The following is a 23,441-nucleotide window of genomic DNA, read 5'->3' on the forward strand; positions in this document are numbered from 1 at the left end:
GAGAAAAATGGCCACTTTTTAATCTAGCCACTAGCACTGGTTTCCGATTATCCTTTTAGTCAGTGTAGGCCAATAAACTACCCACCAGATATTAGTTTTTGGTATATTCCTCGTGCCACAATCACGAAAAATTTATGTTGCTGGCTTTTCACTTATTAAAACGTCGCAAATTGAACGTTTGGACACGTTTGAATTCTGGCTATATCAATTTAATATCCAACCTTTATTAGAAGCTTAGGTATTTGTTAGGCTTAACCGACCTCACGTCATTTAAATGACCAATTAAAAGCACACACGAATACAATTTTGAATATAGTTTCGACGCCACACGAAAATGTCGATATTATATCCCGGAGTTCAATAGCTACACTATTTTAGAACAGCTCTATCTCTAAACATATCGATAAGTTACACACCAGTAACTAGCGCCGTAGAGAGCCGTTAATATAGACTGATAATACTATCGGTTCAACTAACTGTTGTAAAGGTTTAGCACTAAAGATAAGCTGCCCGCATATTAAGTTAGTAACTTAGGCGTTCAAAGTGAGTTACGTGGTGTTCATGTTCGTAGAAAAATCTAGAACGTTGCTCGTTGCTCCTAAGAAAAAATGCGAGTAAACCATCTTTAGGGATAGTTTGGTGTTCGTTTTGAAAAATTAACTAAAATATAAAAGCTTTTTTAGTACATTGTAAATTTTAAATGCACTCGTAAAACTGAATTGGTATAAGCCACTTCAACGTTGCAACACAGCTACTACGAAATTATTATTATTATGAGAGCATTATAGTCAACGTTCCCGTTCGGAAAAAGAGCAAGCAATTTCCATAACGTCCAGTTGTTTACGGAAAGGAAAATAAATACTTTGAATTATCTTAGGTATTAATTTCATTAGAGATAATTACAAGCGTGCGGTAGGAAACGTCGAAATGCTATAAAGTGAATTATCAGAACGTCCCGAATTATGAACAGTAAATGTATTGGCATCAAAATTAATGAATTCCATGAAAGTATCTTCCATTTTGTTTGCATATTCATTGGGAAAACAGAATTTTGCGAATTAATATTTGGCTTTTCGTTTGTTAATTCTATCTTTTGAATGTTTTTTTTTTTCGTAGGATCCCAACGCGTCTACTGACATCAATGGCAATGATGAGGATCCAATGCCACAAGACAACGGTGACAACAAGCACGGCACGCGATGTGCTGGTGAGGTTGCTGCAGTTGCCTACAATCAGTACTGCGGTGTAGGCATTGCCTACAATGCGAGTATTGGTGGTGTAAGGATGTTGGACGGTGTCGTCAATGATGCCGTTGAAGCCAGAGCTTTAGGTCTCAACCCAGACCACATCGATATATACAGCGCTTCCTGGGGACCAGAAGATGATGGAAAAACCGTTGACGGGCCAGGACCACTTGCCAGAAGGTAAAGCTTGATTTCTTTCTGATTCAAAAATATGGGTGTAGAAATACAAAATGGCTACTAACTATTTTCTTTTGTTTTTTAGAGCCTTCATCTACGGAGTCACTAGTGGTCGTCGCGGTAAAGGGTCCATATTTGTATGGGCATCAGGAAACGGTGGAAGACATACAGACTCTTGTAATTGTGACGGCTATACGAACAGTATATTTACGTTATCTATTTCTAGTGCTACTCAAGGTGGTTATAAACCTTGGTATCTAGAGGAGTGCTCTTCTACCTTAGCTACTACGTACAGCTCGGGTACCCCGGGACACGATAAGAGTGTCGCCACCGTTGACATGGACGGCAGGTTAAGATCCGACCACATTTGTACAGTAGAACATACAGGTACCTCGGCCTCCGCTCCCCTTGCGGCTGGTATTTGTGCTTTAGCCCTAGAAGCAAACCCTGAACTCACATGGAGAGATATGCAATATTTAGTTGTAATGACGTCTCGACCTCAACCTCTTGAGAAAGAAGGAGGTTGGATCATTAACGGAGTCAAGAGGAAAGTAAGTCACAAATTCGGGTACGGTCTTATGGATGCTTCTGAAATGGTCAGTTTAGCAGAACAATGGGTGTCCGTACCTCCTCAACATATTTGTAAGTCTCAAGAAATTAACGAAGATAAGCAGATAGAATCAACATTTGGTTACACCCTGTCTGCGCATATGGACGTTAATGGGTGCAGTTCTACAGTTAATGAAGTGCGTTATCTTGAACATGTTCAATGTAAAATATCATTAAGGTTCTTCCCTAGAGGTAATCTACGTATACTTTTAACATCTCCAATGGGTACTGTGTCAACATTGCTGTTTGAAAGACCACGCGATGTTGTTAGTTCTAACTTTGATGATTGGCCCTTCTTAAGTGTTCACTTCTGGGGTGAACATGCTGAAGGTAGATGGACGCTACAAATAGTAAATGCTGGCAACAGGCATGTAAACCAAGCTGGCATACTTAAAAAGTGGCAACTTATATTCTATGGAACATCAGTTGACCCAGTACGATTAAGAACAAAAAGGCCGTCGCCAGTAGCGCCGCCTTTTGCTTTCCCCACCGCCGCAGACGGCTATGAAACTATCGGGGATTCTTTTTACAACACTGACGCGTTTGCCAACTATCAAAACTTTCCAAATCTATTCGCCGCCGGGTCAGACCCGGAAAAGGCGGTAGCTCGCCTCGATGGACATAACGTCCCTTCTCCGCATGGGGAGAATGTCCTCGCTGATAGTAATGACAAGCGCGTCATGCATGACTGTGATCCCGAATGCGATTCTCAAGGATGCTATGGAAAAGGACCTACTCAATGTATTGCGTGCAAGCACTACCGTCTGGATGACTCTTGTGTTTCTCGTTGCCCTCCAAGAAGTTACGCTAACCAAGGTGGAGTGTGCTGGCCGTGTCACGAGTCTTGCGAGACTTGCGTGGGCCCGGGGCAGGACTCGTGCTTAACTTGTGCCCCAGCACACTTACTAGTAGCAGACCTTGCTGTCTGCTTGCAACAATGTCCAGACGGATACTGGGAAGACAGCGAGGCTTCCGTTTGCCGACCATGTGCGGCTCACTGTGCCACTTGTTCCGAGCGAGCTGATGGTTGCACGTCTTGTGAACATCATCTCGTGCTTCATGACGGAACGTGTATGGCATCGTGTCCGCCCTCTCACTATGAGACTGAAGATGATATGTGCGCAAAATGTCACGAATCCTGTGACACTTGCCAAGGGCCCGGGGAAACGCAGTGCGTGACCTGTCATCCGTCGACTTATGCATTAGACGGGCGATGTGTTACGTCATGTCCTCCAGCGTATTACGCCGACAAAAAGAGGAAAGAGTGTATGAGGTTCGTATATATTTATTTCAATGTTATTTTAATATAAACCGATGTGACCTCGTTTGTGATGGTTTTAATTTGTTTTTAGATGTCCCGTTGGTTGCTCAACCTGCACGAGTGCGTTTTGCCTCTCGTGTGAACCGAAATGGGAACTTAACAAAAAAGGAAAATGTATGCCTGTGGGTAGCGACAAATGCAGTGCAGGTGAATTTGCAGTAGATCAGAAATGTAAGAGATGTAACCCGGCTTGCGACTCGTGCTACGGTGAAAATGAAGGACATTGCCTTACGTGTCCGAATCCAAACTTACTACAGGATTACAAGTGAGTAGATTGCTATCATAAACTTGATCAGGCAGAATTATATTGGTTACTAACACGATTTTGCTTTTGCAACTATTTGAAAGAAAATAATATGGAACGCGTTTTCTGCCCAGTATGAAAGCTTTTCCCCTTAGGTAATGTTATTCCATTTAATTTTCACACGGGAACCTTAACGAACCACGTTTTGCATCCACGTGGTCATGGCCGAGATGTGTGTTTATTTTTAACTAATGAGTAAGGTCAACATTTGTAATCATGTTGTGTTGCATTATTTGTATGTGTTTTTGGTTGCTGTATGTATGCGTAAATGTAGCACTCTCGTTCATTCCTTTGTTCAAGTTTTTAAAATTAATATGCCGTGTATAATTTTTTTTTAATTGTAATTTTTAATGTACTTAATTTATCGATTGGTAGTTTTTAGTGTAGAAATTGCCGATGACATTGGCTCACTACAAGTATTTAAATTCTATATAAATATTAAATTATTTACGTTGTAGCAATTGTTTGTGTTGTACACAATTTGTTGTTGCTGCTTTGTGTGTGAGCTATCATAATGTTTTTATTGAAAGACATGTTTCTTATGTCCGTGATATGAATTCCTTGTTTCATACACAGATGTGTACCAGAATGCAGTAAAGGTTACTACGCCGAGGCTGGTCGCTGTGCACGGTGCATGCACGGGTGCTCGGACTGTGTGTCGCGACTGAACTGTACTTCGTGCGCCAGCACACTGCGATTGCAGTCCGGAGCCTGCAGGACTTCTTGTGCTGATGGGTATGTTATGTTATTTATTTTGTCTAAAACTCTTTATAAACATATGCTTAAAGGTGGACTTGTTGTTAAAAGCATTTTGTTTTTCAATACAATACAACTTACGGATTTGCACCAGTCGGTTCCGCTCCAGTACGGTCGAGCCATACACGGGACTCATAAAATAATTAGCAAAAAGTGGGTTTAATATGTATGCAGCTACTCTATCTAGGATAAAAAAGCGTGACCTTTGACCAGGCAAGTCAAGTTCTGACAGAGGGCGTTGAAGGCACAACTCAGTTGCCTCCGGCATAAACCAGGGTTAACATTATGCTTCATAAAAAAAGGTAGCTCGAGGACAACCATTCTTTATTTCCGACACATTGTATATTTTTTTAAAGTAAAATTAAACATTAAAGACTAAAAGCGTGACAGCCCTACCTACAGTTGTAATTTATTTAAGTGACGTCGCCTGATGCTAAAAATGTTTGAATGGACAAATAATATTTTTAATTTTCAAAACCTCCAATGGAAATTCTCGGTAGTGATTTTATAATCTGTTGTTAAAGGATTATTCGTAATTACTGGAACTCAATTCTCACCATATTTACTTAATATAGTAAATGCGAGAGTGGATTTATTTGTTTATGAAAATTGAACTTAAAGGGGAAGAAAATAAGGGGTGTTTGTTTGATTGACAACAACATTGAGGGAAGGATAGATGTTTGTGTTATAGTTTTCTTGGTAAACGTCATTCAAGATTATTATCATCGGGAAATATAATAAAATTTTTAATTACCTATACACACGAAATAACATTTAATGTGTATTAATTAAAATTTTTCCTTAATTCGTCTTTCTGTGCCATTTACTCGTTTACAAATATCTTCTAAAATAAAAATAAATTTTGCAAACGGTTTACCAATTCCTCATTCACATTTAGACACCATTAAACCTTAATAGAGTAATGTTGTAGACATCAAGTTTCGAAGAAAACAAAATCTCTTCGAATTAAATATTTTTCTATATACGAAGTTATTAAGCAAAAATATCATCGATAGGTACTACGCGGACCGCGGCACGTGTTCAAAGTGCTACCTGTCGTGTCGCACCTGTATTGGGCCGAGACGGGACCAGTGCGCTTCGTGTCCTGAGGGATGGCGGCTGGCCGCTGGAGAGTGCCATCCGGAGTGCCCACAAGGTGAGATAGCTTAACATTTATAGAAGTATACTCAACAAAATCATCGGAATACTCGGGGTAGTATGGTACACAAAATAAAAGGTGGTATTGCTAGCCAACCAGTGTTCCGAAGCTGCGGACTACCTAGCGGGTTTACCGGGGCTTCGGCTCGAAAAGCAGGAGAAGGAACGGGGTGGTTTTTAGTCAGTAAGAGTCTGACACTCCCTCTCGCCTCGCCCAAGGTGGGAGAAGTCATTGGATGATTTTCCCCCTCAAAAAAAAAAGCCAACCAGTATGTCGGAAGATGACCCACTGACCCGGTTACCTAATGTATTAAATGTCTTTGAAACTAGATATGCTTAGATAATTGATCAGTTGATCTCATATTCAAAACGTTTTACAATAGGTACCTAATGTAACCTAAGTAAAGTTTGCTTGACGTTTAAAGTTATCAAAATGAGAGCGCGTTTGGCGCTCATTGGCCGGTTCGGGTTGGTTTATTCGAGAAGGGTACAGTATATCTGTAATGCGAGAAGAAGCCCTTCTGTGTTGTGGGTCTATTTACAAATTACAAACACATAATTTTACGTACAATCAGCCCAGGGCCCAACCACTGCAACAAACGTGCAGTCGATATTTTATTATTAGATATCTCATGCTAAAATCTAAATAGAAATCAAACTTTTGAATCTCGTCTCAAAGGACCAAGTGGTCATTTAGTAATAAATAATGAATTAATACTATATTCCGTAAACGAATAACGATAGAAAAGGAGATAACCGAATATTTCCCAGTTACTTATTACAACATTTCTTACTAATGAATTGTGTGAGGGAAAACAACGAAATATGTTTATCCTCATTATTGATTAGTGGGGATAGCACAATACACGAGATTAATGGAGATGTTGCGCTGAAGGGTAACAAAGAGGCCCATAATATTAGGTATTTTGTTGATGGTATAAATAACTTGTGATACAATTCTTGATTAGTTAGATTGATAGTGGGTTATGTTTGGGAATGTTGTTGATGCGCAAACATTGCAGTTATTCTGTTACAATTTTTAACCTCGATTATATAATTCTATTTGGGATCGTCAAAGGTGTGCATGTACATACGCTGACACATGTATTGTGAGCAGTTAGATTTTTTTATTTGTTTGATTTAAATCAATATAAGAAAGTCGTATATTTAAATCAATATAATAATTAAGAAAGTCGATGTAAATAAGATAAGTTTAGTATCGACATAGATATCTTTATTGAATAATAAAATCAGAATCAGGCAACATAATACTTATTTCTAATCTTAATCATACGACTGCACATTTGAACAAATGATGTTTTATAACTAACGTTTAAAAATAAAACAAACTATTACTAAACAATTTGTCACCCCTTACGTTTGGTTAAACTGAAAGAGATTTATCACAGTAAGCATCTTGCGGTCTCAAGTAGCTTCTGAAGAGTCTCCACTGAATTCTGAGTCTCACGTGTGCTCAATTTTCAAGCGGGTTTGCGCATCTGTATTTATATGTCTGAGGTCTTGAACTTATAAAGATTTTTGGTATTGAGTTTCATAAAATAGGTGACGGAGGGACGTTTATTTATTTATTTAATCGTCTATAGTGTAAAATCATTACTATCATAATAGCATAACTTACACACTTGGATATATTAATATACGAGATATAGAATCCTAAAAATACTGTCTAGTTTATGCAGAAGCTGGGTTTCCTTTCTAGTTTGATTCTAGACTCTCAAGATAGATAATTATTGATTGTGTTGTATACAAATTATTGTTCTGATTTAGAGTCTGTTGATGACTATATTTGTTAAAGCACCATTTAGGAGAAAATATCTATGTAAGTGTAGGACATTTCTTGTACAGAGAAACGGAAATCTGTGCAATAACTGTTTAGGAATATACTATTTATTTTTCATCTAAACAATAATTTTCTTTCCTCCCAGGTTTCTACCAAAGCCCAGGCGGTTGCCGCCACTGTCACCATTACTGCCGCGAGTGTGACGGCTCCGGTCCGCTCCACTGCAAGTCGTGTCCGCCCCGCTTCATGCTGGACGGTGGGCTGTGCATGGAGTGCCTCGGCTCTCAGTACTATGACGCGACCAGCGGCACGTGCCGCAGCTGTGACGCGAGTTGTCGAACGTGCTCCGGACCCGGCCAGTTCAGCTGTACCACGTGCTCTAGGCCGCTGAGAATTGACAGGTTAGTGCAACTTGGATCTTACCTGTGTTGTTTTTAAATTGATGTTGTTTTAAAAGATTGTCTGGTACCAGTGATGAGTAATTTAAAAAGGATAACTTTTTACATTTCGTAAAATTTAATGTAAGTGTTTGTTCGTTATAATTTCATCGTGTTGTTTATTCGTTTTCGATTCCAGATTAAGCTCTAAAAACTTCCGAAGGTTCACGTTTTCAAAAGAGATTTTATTTATCTGATATTCCTATCTAACTATACTTGTCATGGTAAATTATGAAACGGTTTTGCCTAGTATTAATTACAACAATGACTTAAAACCTTAAAATTATTTAAAAATTAACCCAATAAATAGTCTTTTGAAAATTTTGCGTGAACCTGTTCAATTTGGCCACGTGTTTCACCGGTTGGCTCGACAGGTGGGTCATAAGTTTCGGGTTACTTTCGTGCGCGGGCTATGTATGAAATTGCGAGTGAAACAGCCCAGTTACTCGTGCCGTGGAGTAGCCAGAAATATGTCGAGAGCACATGCTCAAATAGACTTTACAGTTATCGTTTATATTTTAGATGAAAAGAGTTTAGATTTTCTGAACAAATTTTGGGAGTTATGTTACATATTGTTTTGAAATTATTCAGGGTTTTGTTGTACGTTTTTCAAGTCTGTTAGTTTACCGTATCAAACAGTGCATGTAGTCAACCCATTGTAATAAATAGTGTTGCGATACACTCTATATATTAACGCCATAGTATAGGTTCTAATCTTCTACGAAAGTAACTCTTTCGTATTTTATATTCACTCCAACCAAGATCATTTGGTACTTATCGTTTGAAATAAGATTAGTTTTAGTTTTCGAAAAATATCATAGGTACAAAGCTCCATAATTTCTGTATAGTTTTTCTGTCACGAACTAAGATAAATGCAGCACAGATTCCAACCTCAATAACTTTCCACAAAATGTTACTAACATATTTCATTTCACTCGTAAGAAACAGTTTTGCTCCACAACACTTCTCCTTAGACCCCACATCTCGGGGCAAAGGTACGGAGTGGAGAGTCCTCTTTCTTTGAAGGACACTGACACGTTTACAAGTGTCGACAAGAAACACTTCAACGCTTACTGTTAACAATTTTACCAAGAATTCCGTGAATAGTTCGTGTTATTGGAATCTAATTTTATACTTCTGGTGAAAACATTAAACTTTTAACTTTACTTCAGTGTTTTGTTGAATTTTTAAGATATTCTAATGGGTAAAAGACTTAACAGTTTAGGTATATTTTTATTACAATTTTATTTCAATCTGTCTAGTAGTAGGTAATTCAATTTTTGAATGGATTTAACGTGGGACATTAATTTTCTTTTCACTGATTTATTACTTGATACTGATTAGGCTTGTAAAAGATTAATTTACAAAAAAAACTATAAGGACCACGTTCTATTAAACCAATGAGGTCGAAGCCTGAATATAGTTGTGACATGTCCAACCGCAATCTAATCGTGTTTGTAGAAATCCAATAGCACCAATTTATTAAAGGAATATGCTTCCCCACTTAAATGTATTAGCTGGTTTGCAAGATAGGTAGAAGTAGTGATTCCCTAGAGTGCATTGAATTTACATAAGCGTCGTCACTTTAGACAGGCGTAGTGCCTCTTTAAATACATATAAGTGTGTAAATACTCAAGTTGCTTAGGTAATTAAGTTACCTACTCAAGTGCCTAGTCGCTAATACATAGGTTTAAAAATAAAAAAAGGTTTGAGTTTATTCAAATGTGTATATTTTCTTTGCAATATTTCCTACTGCTTCACGATTATTTTCAATTTGGTCCTTTGAAATATTTTTTTACATATTTGCAGTCTTTAAGGCGTAAAATGTATCATCTCTGGTCGACCGAGACTAATATGTTTGTTATTTTTGGTCCTCCAAGACAAAGATTTTTAGTCGTTCAAGACGAAAAATTTGGTCCGCCGAGACGAGTATTTTGCGATTTTGGTCGTTAAGACGAATATTGTAAGATTTGTCTTTCAAGACGGATATATTTTTTAGTGTTACTCTTTCGATAACTCAAAAGGACCAAAGTCCTTTGCCTTCTTGTTGCTTCTTACGTGGTTCCGCCGAAAATGGTCTTCGACTCAACTTGTCTTTCTTTTAACCACATCTTTCGAAACGAGTCCTTTAGTTTATTCAATTTCACTTTTCCCAGATGCTACCTGTAACAGTTATAAGATTTTTGTTACAACCAAAAATTTGGTCCTTTGGTCCTTTTGAATTTGAAGTTCATAATTACGATAATATAATTAGTTTTTTTTTTATCAGGTTAAACAATCAATGCGTGCCGTGCTGTTCAGAACGCGGTGTCACCAACTCCACGCCACCGACAGACTGTTGCCATTGTAATCCTGAGAACGGTAAGCCATTTCATTTAACTATAAAAAATACATATAAATAATGGACTTTTTACCTTGCTTCCAACTGACCTATCCTGAAGTCATTGGGTGGAGAAGGCCTATGTCCAGCTGTGGACGTCTTATGTGTGTTGCTTATTATGATAAAAACATTAAAGAAAATATGATGAAGCTATACACACCTAAATCATATCCACATGTCAGTTTTTATTCCAAGTATGGTCATCTAAAATTCTTCGCCCTTTGAAGTTCCTTTTCATCTCCGGCACCTGAAATGATAACATGAAAATCTTAGTATAAATAATAAAATGCATTTGTACATATATTAAAGTCGCCATACACATATTTCAATATTTGTGAGTTTACTCGGACCTACCATAAATTCTGAAAGTCTAAGCACGGCTTGGCGAAACGTTATTATTTTGGAAAAACGTTGTACAAATTTTTATCGTTCTCACCAGGCGAGTGCATAAACTCGTCGGTGGCAGGCAAGCGCCGTATCGCTGAATGGGGCGCGTTGCACACCGCGCCGAGCGCTGACACCGCGCCCAGCGTGGCCGTGGTGACGATCGCGGTGTGCGCGGCGGCCGTCGGCCTGTTCATTACAGTACTGGTCGTGTTACAGGTACGTGTCATAGGAAGCCTTTTATCCTTATTGTACTGTATTGTTGTTCTTTTTCAGGGACTGCTTTTTGATATATTAGTGTTTTTCGTAACGTGGATACGTTGTTAGTGAATGCAATCTCTAATATAATCTGGTTGAAATTAGAAAAGGAGACATACTGCACGGTTGGCACGGTGACTGCCCCGCAATGTGTGACGGGTTCGATTCCTGCTCGGACCAACTCTTTGATCCACAAATTGTGTGGGTGTCAAGAGTATGTGATGTGATGTTTGTAAACGCATCTACGACACATAATAAAATCTTAGTGTGGTGCAAAGTTATTTTAAATATATAAAAATATTTTCCACTAGTTAGAAAAAGTCATAAGCAGAGGCTTGTAAATAGTAATTATCTTTATTAAATCTCTTCTCAAGATTTCTTCACCTCTCTACACTTATTTCGAAAAGGTCATACGAATAGTCTCAACTGTTTTTAAATCCTTAGTCTACCATATTATTCTATCTATAATGAGAGCGTTTAAAGAGAAAAAAGTAAACAATAAACGACCTTACGCGGTCACTCAAGTACGGTCAACGTCAGTTAAGCAATGAAACTGCGGCTTATCTGCGATTAACATTAATAAATCTTCTTCTAAATAATAGAGAATAGACCAATCAGTTTCGTCTTTACGAATAGATATAGTCATACGCTTTTTATCTTTAGTATAGATTTTTTCCTTACAGAGAGAGCTTAGCCAAAACGGCCATTTAAGCGCTTGTCTACATTTAAGCGCTTGTCTACTAAAAGAATAGAAAACTCAATGTACCTATGGGAATGACATTGATAAGTGTCAAAATGTACGCTAATCCCATATAATTTAGGTTTCTGTTCTCTTGGTAGACACGCGCTCAATAATATTTGGCTCATCTCATAGCACTGGTTTAGAGGTTAGAAACTATAGTTATAGTTCATAGTCGTAAGACAAGTCATTGCGCTACGTGTTACGGGCCCAATTCCCGAGTAATTAGGTGTTTGTGTACTCTGTATTTGGTTATAATATGTAAAAAAGAATTCGTCTTTATATACGGAATCTATGATACATGAGCAAATCTTAGTATTTATTTTAACACATTGAAAACCGTGTGTGGTCACCGGTGACCGACGTTAGCGGAGAATTTGCTTTCATCAATTTTCTATTAGCAGTCAAAGACTTAAATATGTTATGTATGTACTTTATGATTCGAAAACTTAGTTGAAAAACTAAAGTGGAAAGACGTTGCTTATATAGATCTGGTAGAAATTGGCCCACGTTATAAATGTAATCTTTTATCCAATCTCTCATCACATGATACTAATAAAGCATAACAACGACCCATACATCTATAAACATTCATACTGTATGCGGATATCCTCATTAATGTCAGTATGTCGTTTGATGTCACATAAATACTTATTTTATATTGTTGGAATAATAAACTTAGTACACAAAGTTATTCCCTTTTATTTTCATATGCTGATGAACGAGGAAGTTTTAGGAATCGTTGTTTTATCTGGCCGTACCAAAGGACCGCATATTTTGAGATGAGAGGAATAGAAAGAATGAGAAATGAATGTCGTGTTGAGTATTTTGGAGTGTATAAAAAATAGTATTATTTTTATATATTTCAGTTATTTGATAGTGTTTTTTAAAGCTTGAAAGGTAGGTGCAGTTTTAATGTAAAGCTAGTTTTCTTGCGGCATAGAAAATATATTTGTTCATTGTGGAAAAATATACACGATACCATATTTGCTAGGGATGTAATCAGGTATATATAAGGTAAAATAAGAATCTAAATTACCTTGTATCTCCACAGGCGCACAGTCCTCGCGAGAAGAAGACGAGGAAGACGAGTGTGCGCGGCGTCGAGTACTCCCGGCTGCCACGCACGGACGTCGACTTCACCGTGCTGACGTCGTGCACGGACCAGGAGGGACCCGTCGAGTACGAGCACGAACCACTCCTCAAAGATTCCACATCCACATAGCGCGCGCTGTGATCCTAGAAGTAAGTTTATGACGTATCGTTTTATCATCTGTACCTTTACCATGAGTTCACAAAATGCAATTTTGTCACTATTTAATAGTAATTTTGTATGACAAAGTTTACAGCGCCTCTAGCGGTCACTTATGGAACTAAAATTTGCCATACAAAATAAATGTCTTCGCTGCCGAGTGTCGACAAATACTATTGCTTTAATTCCAAGGTAGAGGTACAGAGTCAAGTGAACCCGCCACGAGCGTAGGTAAGTCAATAAGTGATGTACGGTCACAACTTCCTAGTTATTGAAATCTTTAGTTGTTCTTAATTACCCATAGAGACATAAGCAGTAAGTCAACTTCGCTAGTTTATTCCAGTTTAAAGCCGACTCGATACAAGTTGAACTATTGTTCATTTCTTTATTGTGTTTTAAAGGAGGACCAGTTATTAATATTTGTGTTGAAGGGTCTAACAGACCCTTTTTAAAGGCTTTGTGAAAGCCAAGGAAACATGTAAAGCGTGTAGTGTACAGCGCGGACTTTTTATCGACATAGTCAATACGATGTAGTTACTTCTGTTATAGTTAATTTATTTACTCGACTATCTTCTATCGATCGATAAAATGTCCGTACTTACCTTGCCTTATGACACAAGTTTACAGAATATATCGTGACTTTAGCTTACAGTTTGTGCTAAATATTTGGTGAAGGTGTCTGCTTTGTAAACGCAGGCATCTGCTCTCCAATGAACGCCAGTACTCGACCATAATACCGACAAAGGATGTCCCGAGTAGATCAATTTATCGAAACAAATACGTAGCTATTTATTATGACGTAAGAAATGGACTATTTTAACGAACGCCCAGCTTGACGTGTTCTTTTCTATAAAAGAAAATATAACACCAATTCTAGTAATAAGAAATTAATTCAAAATTTGTCCGTATTATGTCGAACCACACTCGAAGTACTAAAGTCTCGTATTTATAAATAACTATGTATGTATGTAATATAGGTAGTTATAAAATTGTAAGTTGAACAAAGAAGTTCGTGTAGCGATGGTTTCGACCACACTTAGCATTGTGATACTTGGACGATGTAATGTCAAAGTGTTCCTTCAACATTAACTCGGAGATTTGCTGACGTGACGCCTTGCGTGAGCGATCTAGACGCGAAGGCGATACGGTGCGGCGCGACGCGAAAACAACAAACTGACAAAATCTATTGACGATCAATTGGCTTGATATTTTCACGCGAACTGGACGCGGTGCCGTCACATTTTTGTTTATAATATCGAAAACAAAAACAGAATGAAACGATTCACATACAGTCACACCGCATCGCGTTGAATTCGCGTGTCACCGCACCGCTTCGCTTTCGCTTCTAGATCGCTCACACAGGACGTCGCGTAAAGAATCCATTCCATATCATTTATACAGTAACCATACAGATTACAAACGACTTCCAAACGTCCAGAAAATATACTATAATCGATTAAGACTATAATAGATTTGTGCTAAGTTTCGTACCTATGTTTAAGGAACACAGTCCTTATTAGTGGCTTCATGTTTGCCGGTACATCTTGACTTAGCTCACTCGACTTAATCAAACCTGCCTTTGATGTTAGCCACTGAGGTAATTTGCATTACAACATGTGTTATCTTCCCTCTCTGTCGCGCAAACAACACTGCGTCAATAACATCACGGACGTTGCTTTGTTTATTATTCTAGAACATTACTTACTTGAGCGTCTTAATTGCATTATTGTTTAATTGTTACCTAAGGACTGTTTTGGAACCTCTGTCCATAGAACACTTATATAGGCAGTTATGCAAATTTAGATTTTAAAACGTTGCCTTAAGAGTCTTTATTGCTGTTGCCTAAAAGGGGCTAAAATACAACATGCTACAAAATATGTGTATAGACGCATGTCGTTGGTTATCGGTAAACATGTTTCCACCGAAAGTCATTGAAATAAGCCATAAGCCATGCCACAATATACTGTAACGTAGAATCTGGTTTAAGATCTGAGGAGCTCTCTTAGTATGGCGCTACGACCCTATACTTGTAATTAAACGTATTTTAATTGTAATTTAGTTGATAGGCCCAAAGTTACCATAGCGTTTTAAAAATTGTACAATTATTAATTTTGAACCTGTTCAAGTTGACGTTGGCTAAAAATATAGTTTAAAAAATGTTGATTCTACTAGACAATTTTTTACATAGTCCTAAAATATATGCCTTGACTCGTCATAATTTTAACTTTATTTTATAAGTAGTAAAGCTTCTTAGTTTATAATTTGTAATTAGTAAAAAATAATCATTCATTTATTTCTGCCGACTAGGTATATTTTTAGAATTTAGATTTTTATATTTAATGATAAATAATGTAATTATTATAATACAATTGTCACAAATTTCAATCTCAATTTGTATAAAGTCTCAAAATTTATATGTTTTTATATGACAGGTATGTTATAACTATAAAATATGTGATATGATACTATAGGACGATATACGCAATACTAGCGTCCGTCGCGTCGACGGCCATAGAGAAATTGTTTCAAGTCAAAGATGTAATGTTACCATGTTCCACCACCCTGTATATAAAGTTAGCTAGATTGTTGAATTGTTGATAAATAAAGAGAATATTGTCAATAAATAAATTCTAATTGTATTTTAATGGATGAATGCCTCGATGTTACTTTGGCTTGAAGTTTGGTCAATTAAAACGTACTCAGAAATAAGTTATTAGGAAACAAATTGTATAATTAAACAAAAAATATTATAATTTCTGTTTTATAATTAGGGAAACTTCTTGACATCTGATTTGATAAAATATTTTTGCATTTCCACTAATGACATATAATCAAAATTTTCTAATTATTGTATTTATGTAATATCGATCTATATTGCGGTTTTCTAGTTTGTTTTAGTGGGAATCTTTTTAATTAAGAATATATTTTTGTATGAAATGTTCTTATGTGCAATTAATATTTGTAATAAAAAGGAAGTCTGTGTCAACGAAAAATGGTTTTTATTTACTACCCCTAACGTCAAGTATTGGACCACAAGATTCACAGGTAATTCAATACTTAGGTTTGTCAAAGGATAAAGAGAAATATTCTGATCTTTGTCTACTTACTCATTCCTAAAAAACTCTATAATAAAATGATAATGGATCCTGCCACTACTGAGAATTTCTTTAATACAAACCTAAATACATCTCCGACTCTAAAATCCATACCTATTTCTTATTTAAACTCATATTTAATACCAACCAAGTGACTTTACAAGAAAAATATTACATTTCAAATAAAACAGTATATAACCAACAAAATAAATAAAAACATAGATACACAGGTATTGCAAGTATTATAGTTCGGGCGCTGGGCCGACCGCATACATTACGGTTCAATATAGGCAGATGATATTTGCATAGTATTGTCCCGTGTCCACGCATTAACATTTAGACTACACGCCGATCCCTAGAAACCAGATGCCAATACCTGCTTGATAGGATTTCGTATGTAAGTAAAGTGTCTACAAAAACATGATATCAAAATCATAATAAAATGGTGTTAACGGTATAATGAGATCAAAATTGCCAATATATGGGTAAATCTCTCGTAAATATACTGAGAAAAGCTCTAAGGCATGATGGACGCGCAACACCAGCGCCAACGCAAGGACTAACCAATAACCAATAGTAGGTTACAACAATACAATAGTAGGTTGCGTGACGTCGCCGCGTCTGTGCACGCTGTTCATGATGAAGAGTCCCTCTGTGACTCGTAACTAAAAGAGCTTTTCTTAGTACATTTATGTGAGTAAATCGTAATTTTTTAGTTAAGTATATCTCAAGATAGTTACCTATAATAAAAATATGGGTATATAGGTAAACGATTAATCTCTACCTTCTGACGTCTGGGATAACGTCATTACTAACATAGTCGCATGTTTCAGTAGTAAAATAGTGTCAGAATTGTGTTCGGTGCATATAATAACAAAAGACTCGCCCCTGTTACTTGGGATTATTATTACCTATGGCTAAAAGAATCCTAGTTTAGTTTTAAAATGCTAAAATTACCTGTATATCTATAGTGCAGAGTTCGAACACCCTGTTGCGTAGCAGATGATAGCTCAATACCTACAAACAAAACCTATTATTAATATCGATTATGATATTAACAACTAAAACAACCATTTCTATTATAAATCCATAGAACACTATAATTAACAATATAGACATTCGAATGTCTCAAAATGTCCTATGAAGTTATGAAGTTGCCTTCATAATTGGGTTAAAAAGCTATTAAACGCATCTGGATTGCGTCGCGGAATGTTGCCTGGCCATTTGTTAACGATCCTAGGGGGAGCCACCGGCTAACGACTGATTAAAACTAACTGCGAAACGTGAGTTATGTGCGCGAGTTAGCTGTTGCAATGTTTGTTTGTTTGTGTTTCTGATATAGTAATGTAGTGGACATACGTGGCTGTCTTGGAGTTAGTCATTACGGTTGGTGTGTGTTGTATGAAGCATATATCTATAATGAATAAACTAAGCAAATGTTTAATATCAACAGTAACTGCTGCTCATATAGCTAGACTATAGGCGGTTTCTACATAGGTAAGACGGTTAGCTACAATATCCAGATTAGACAGGATGTTTGGTTGTTGCATTAAAAAGATCAGAGCGCTTACTCTTGAAATCAATCGCTATGTCAATGCAATTTCAATTGAATAATTATTCAGCACATGGCAAATTGGGTACATCCCCTGCTAATACCTAACCACGAATTTATTACATGGTAAAAGGTAAACAATAGTTAAAACAATTTAACCACATAATTTAATCAAGAGCCCATTTTTCCGTAGCTCCATTCAATCGACTGGGCTAATTCAATAGCTTAATGGTTAGAGAACACGGTATAATACTCCGTACTGAAGTAATTGGGTCATTTGGCACCATAAGGCGCAATTTACTTACATAGGTGAAGTACCAAAGTAATTTATTTAACCCTTAGAGTTATTAATGAAATGGGATGATGTGTTTGTATCGATTTTCCAAGGGTTATTGTGTTATGGGAGATAGTTGTTAGTTTCCATGTTTAGTTAGTCTAGAACAGATGGCTTCTAATATATATTTGTTTATATTTTATCCTTTGTGAACACAGTCGTGTTCACGAATTAAGATGATTGCGGTAAACAGATAAATAGGTAATAGATAGATAGATTAATCTTTATTGTGTACCATTAATAAAATTGGATACAATAATTACAATAATGGGCACAAGGCGGTCTTATTACTGATAGGGTTTTCTACCAGACAAATAAAAACCAATAAAATATTTAGACGAGATGTGTACTCGGAAATAAATAAATAACATACAAACTCAACATATAGACATTACATACATACGAGTACAATGACGTATTAGTTTTATACATCATTGCATACATACACTTAAATATACCATAAATATCGCTTATGGTAAATACTCATTAGGTATTATTGTTTACAAGTAAATTTTTTAAAGACATTTTCCTCAATGATATGTACGTAGGCATTTCAAGGGCCTTCATTAGACTAAAATAACCTTAACCTACCTCCAAATACATGAACATGGACCTCCAAATATGTATTTTCTGTCAGTCTACGATTTGTAAAATACTATATTAGAATGCTGTTATTTTTATTTCATAAAAGATTTTTTACTATTCGTTTTGCACTTAAAAGAATACAAAGAACCATATTCTGAACAAAACTTATGTGTATGTACGGTTTAACCCTTTAACCCAAATATCCTTTACAAACAGGTATCTATCATTTGTATTTAACAAAACCAAGCACCCTTATCGTTTTAAAACTTCCCTTTCAAACACCTTAACAGTTAACACCATTAATTAATAACCATTGATTAAATAAAGACTCGAATATAAATAAAAGACCTCGATAAACCTTTTATTAAAAGGGTCAAAATATCAAATATAGAGTAAGGGTGGGTAAACGAACGGATCGCAGATATTACGGTGGGGTTATTAATTGTTTTGGATTCAAAACCCGTGTGATGACAGGGTAGATTACATTTGTCACCACCGTTTTTCTTCTTGTGGGTATCATAAAACTGGACTCACAGACTACTGTCCGTTTTCATCTACTTCTCCTAAATTTTAAAGAAATAAATCTTAAGCATATAACGACATTTTAATTTTTACCAACCTATAAGTGACACCTAATAGTTCAAGTAAGGTGTTAGTTTAGATGCTACGTCTCACTAAGCATCTCTAAGTTAAGGTATGCTGGATAATAAAAATGATCATTAAATATTTGACAGACACGAGGTACCAGCGATCAATGATAAGCCTTGAACCCTTTAGTCTACAATCGCCAACTTGCGTGGCAAACTTGGCGATTATGGCTAACCCTCTTTATGTAGAAGCCTATATTCTGATAGTGAATTGTTGATGACCATGGGGTACATTAATTGCCAAACTGACCTACTCCTGCTTTTCGAGGCGGTGCCCAGGTAACCCGCTAAGTAGTCCGCAGCTCCGAGTCGGGCATCAGCCCTACTGGGCCCCATCTGTGGTCTTTTTTTTTTGAGGGAGAAAATCATCTAATGACTTCTCTCGCCTTGGTCAAGGCGAGAGGGAGTGTCAGACTCTCACAGACTAAGAACCACTCCGTTCCTACTCTTGCCTTTCAAGCCGGAGTCCCGGTAAACCCGCTAGGTAGTCCGCAGCTCCAAAGCTTGACCTCCCTGGCCGCCCTCTTTATGTACCTAGAGGCCTATAGTCTAACGGTGAACTGTTAATGACCAAGGGGTAAATAATTAATTACCAACTGTCGTGGAAGCTACGGCCTATCACCCCATCTGGTGTATGACTCACATAGACGTTATCATTAATTTGTCAACTTGCACGACTACATTTTACTTTTTTATTGTAATTACGCCGTTTTATACAACACGATAATTATACCGGCGCGCTGGGCGTGGCCAACAAAAAATATATTGAAGCAAGCTAATCCATCTTTCCACTGTTTGAGCGGTAATGTACAGTGTGATGAATGCTTGTAAATAATTAGTTTTATAAAAATATGGACTTTATAAAACGTGACTTTGAGTTAGTTATTGTAGTAATGAAATGAAAGAGTAGTACATGGTATTCTGATTTTTTTTTCATGAGCTAAAACCTATGAATTAATGCGTAAGCACTGTCAGGAATGATCAATGTATTGGGTTTCGTGTTTAAACACTAATTATATTCCTAATACTATTTGAATAGTCAAACATTTTATAGCAAACATATTATCATCAATTTATGCTAGATAGGTATTGAGTAACAATATACATATTTCCACATCAAAGTCCTAACATTCATTAAAGTCACACACATAAATACATATTAAGGGTGACACTTTTACACGTATCGACACGAAATCGAATAACATGCGGACGAGCCAAACTCATGGCGACATGATATATGATGCCCGTACTTTTTGTTCGAAAAAACCTTTTTTTCGCTTATGTAAATAAATTCAATATATTCAATAACTTTGTCCCCTGGACACGAGGATGTCAGCCATCGCTCGGTGGGCTCGATAATTCAATTTATGCGAGTACACAGAGACGGCGTATCCCTCAGGACAAAACTAGACTTGGTAAACAAAAGATATAGGTCGATATCACACCGAATATAAATAATGTATGCGTTATTCCACCAAAGAATATTTCTTTTACATAAGTTTTGCGATACCGTCCGACAGTTTACGGATTCGGTCTGACGGATTCCGAACCTGATTTATTATTATTTTTGGGACAATCATTTGGTGGCTGGAATGTGTTTGTGAGCAAAGAGCAGTTGTTTTGGAACAATCATTTGGTGTCTGTGATGTCGTTGTTAGCACGTTGTTAGCATACTCTTGTTCGTTGTATTACAAGATATATTCTAACTATGAAAGCTTTCATTGATTGGGTCTAAAAATACGGCATTAAATTGGCCGGGTCTTCCTTTGTGCGACTGTGAACTAGGAAAGGTTCAGTTGATTGATTGATTACTCGATTGGTTTTTGTAGATAGGGAGTAGCGTCCTGTTTCTATTTACACGTCGGGCCGGGCAACATGTGTTACTTTTACGGGTAGAAAATAGTTTCCTACTCATCATTGTTCGTTCGTATTTCCTGCCGATGGCATTCAGAATTCCTGACATTCATAACCCAGGGGTACCCATTGTCACGCTAATTTTAGACTGCTCCAAATAACACATAATAGGCGTAATAAGGTGCCTATAAAGTATATTTTGAATGATACCGAGATGAATAACTGAATTTAGCTCAAAATTATGTACGTAGGAGTCGCTCCGTGGTTTCTATTTAGGCTGTACAGACAAAGTTTTTCAGTAAGTGTATAAAAACTTCGTCTTTGTTCTTTCTTGTGGAAATAAGAAAGTAACGGAAAAGGAATATACAGGCTCTTTTAAAATGTCATGTTAGGTTCACAGATACCTCAATATTTACGTACAAAATTTTGGATGGATGGTTCACACATTTTTTTTTTATAAATGTAAAATTTTGTTTGTTGTAATGTTTAGATGTTTGTTCGTCAATCACGCTGAAACGAATTTTGATGAAATTTGGCAGAAACGTTATGAGCTAGGTGAGCTAACTTGGATGATATGACCTTTAACAATTCCACGGGAATGCGGGCGAAACCGTCGGCAGAAACTAATTTCAAAAACAATTGGCACAGAGCTAGATCATAATAGTCAGTAATGATAAATAGTCTTTTTGTTCTAGTAACGTGGGCAAAACCACAGACAGAAGTTAGTAATACCTAGGTACTCATTAAACTCAAATACAATCGCTTTAATAAATGACAGCTATTCATAACAAAGCCTTCATTATTTCAGCACCTAACCCTAAAACGGCACATTCCGCCATGAACACTGAACACATTATATCATCGGCAGTCATTCCACAAACTAATTTATGTGACATTTATCCACTTTATACCAATGTTTGGGGGTTATTAATTGAATAAATTTCGACGTTATTGATTCGCCGATCCAATTTCGGTGGAGTTAGTTAATTTTCATATTAATTCGAAACTGTACAAATCAAACAGGAGGTGGGCATTATGTACACATGTTTAGTTTGTCCAAATAATGTATAGTTTTTGTTTGCCCTCCGATATTTAATAAATGATATGGATATTTGTCCGTATGTTTGTGTTTTCACGTGTGATTTCCCTTTGTTTTCGTTTCCACGCGAAGGAAATATTAAGGGTTATATTTAGAATCAAATCTCCTGGGCTTTGTTAATGTTGTAAATTATTGGCTCGGTTGTATTATACATTGAATGGTTAATACAATAAAATGAGTGCTTTATGTGGATGAATAGAATTGAATGATTCGTGTGTAGGTTTTGGTCTATTGTGTGTAAAATCGAACACAGGACCAATATGATGGTTCCACTAATTAGCATCAAATTCCCAGGTATCTGCTTTGAAGGTTATTTATCTCTAATTTAACAAAAGTACAGACATTTATTAAAAAATATTTTCCAGAAAAAAAGGTCCGGGCCTCCACTCTTAATTTGAAATACAACTCTTAAACCTACACAAATCCAACACCGATACAAATTCACAAAAGAAAAAAAAAAACACCCTAACGAGAACTGAATAATACATAAATTAAACGTAACATAAATACCGTTTAAAACTTGACCGCTCAAAAACATTTGGAAAACATTGTAGAACAAAGTTTAATTAGCCAAAAGCAACGTACTTGTGTCGCGAAACAAAAACTGGGACCCTATTACCAAGGCTAATCAAGTTGCCGACGAAATAATTAACCTGAGCCACTCAGAATCTTCAATACCTTCGCGTAATGTATACAGGCCCAAATGAATGTCTACAATCCGCCCCAGTGGTCACAGGCCCCACAAAAAAAGGCCCTAATTTATCTTTGGCAAGGGCCTCGGGACAAAAAGGAAGGTACAATTTGGATAGCGAATTTTTCGGGATCCTATCTATATGTTAATGAGACGGTTGATCAAATGTATGTTAAAACGGGTGATATTATTGAGTTCCGAATACGAAATGGAAATGGTATAAATTGAAATAACAAGGGTCACGGTAATTGTCAATATTACCTACGTACGTATACGTACCTACGTATATACATATGTTCGTACAGTGTACGTGTTTGTGTTTGTGTCATCAAATAACGTATAGGCTTTATTATGGTGTACGAGTAATAGGGGAGGTAAAGGTGATAGGCACTTGCCATGAAACGATAGGGACATCCTCAAGCCGTCTGCCAAGAAAGGGGATATGCCACTATATTACATTCTCAAACTGTAAGGTTTTACTAATAATTAGACGTTTTTCTTCGAGTTTCCTACGAACCGATAGGGATTGGAACTCCTTGCTAGAGTCTGTTTTTTCCTCTAAAATTCAACTGGGTGTCTTCAAGTCCCGAGTCTCGATCGTCGGCCACATCAATAAAATCGCTTGCCATCATATTAAGTATAAAAATAAAATTAAAATCGAAAACTCAAATATGTAACACATTGCTCAAGCTGAGAATTAAAACCCAAATTATTATTTGAGTAGGTTCCCCACGTTGAGTCAACCAACAAAGTAGGTATTTACC

General features: G+C 36.7%; 1 protein-coding gene across 3 annotated transcripts in view; it reads left to right on the plus strand.

The window, feature by feature from the left end:
* LOC118273947 (furin-like protease 2) overlaps positions 1-15,813 on the plus strand; it is a 168,598-nt gene extending 152,785 nt beyond the window's left edge. For all 3 annotated transcript variants that reach the window (XM_050707784.1, XM_035591224.2, XM_050707785.1), the window contains 9 exons: positions 1,117-1,424; positions 1,507-3,303; positions 3,383-3,616; positions 4,232-4,390; positions 5,428-5,567; positions 7,516-7,771; positions 10,077-10,168; positions 10,627-10,790; positions 12,623-15,813. In XM_050707784.1, the coding sequence (XP_050563741.1) occupies positions 1,117-1,424; positions 1,507-3,303; positions 3,383-3,616; positions 4,232-4,390; positions 5,428-5,567; positions 7,516-7,771; positions 10,077-10,168; positions 10,627-10,790; positions 12,623-12,793 (3,321 nt within the window). In that variant the 3' untranslated portion in view covers positions 12,794-15,813. The remainder of the gene's footprint in view (positions 1-1,116; positions 1,425-1,506; positions 3,304-3,382; positions 3,617-4,231; positions 4,391-5,427; positions 5,568-7,515; positions 7,772-10,076; positions 10,169-10,626; positions 10,791-12,622) is intronic.
* Positions 15,814-23,441: the final 7,628 nt, after the last annotated feature.

Source organism: Spodoptera frugiperda, chromosome 3 (assembly GCF_023101765.2).
Source record: "Spodoptera frugiperda isolate SF20-4 chromosome 3, AGI-APGP_CSIRO_Sfru_2.0, whole genome shotgun sequence".
Classification (NCBI taxonomy): domain Eukaryota; kingdom Metazoa; phylum Arthropoda; class Insecta; order Lepidoptera; family Noctuidae; genus Spodoptera; species Spodoptera frugiperda.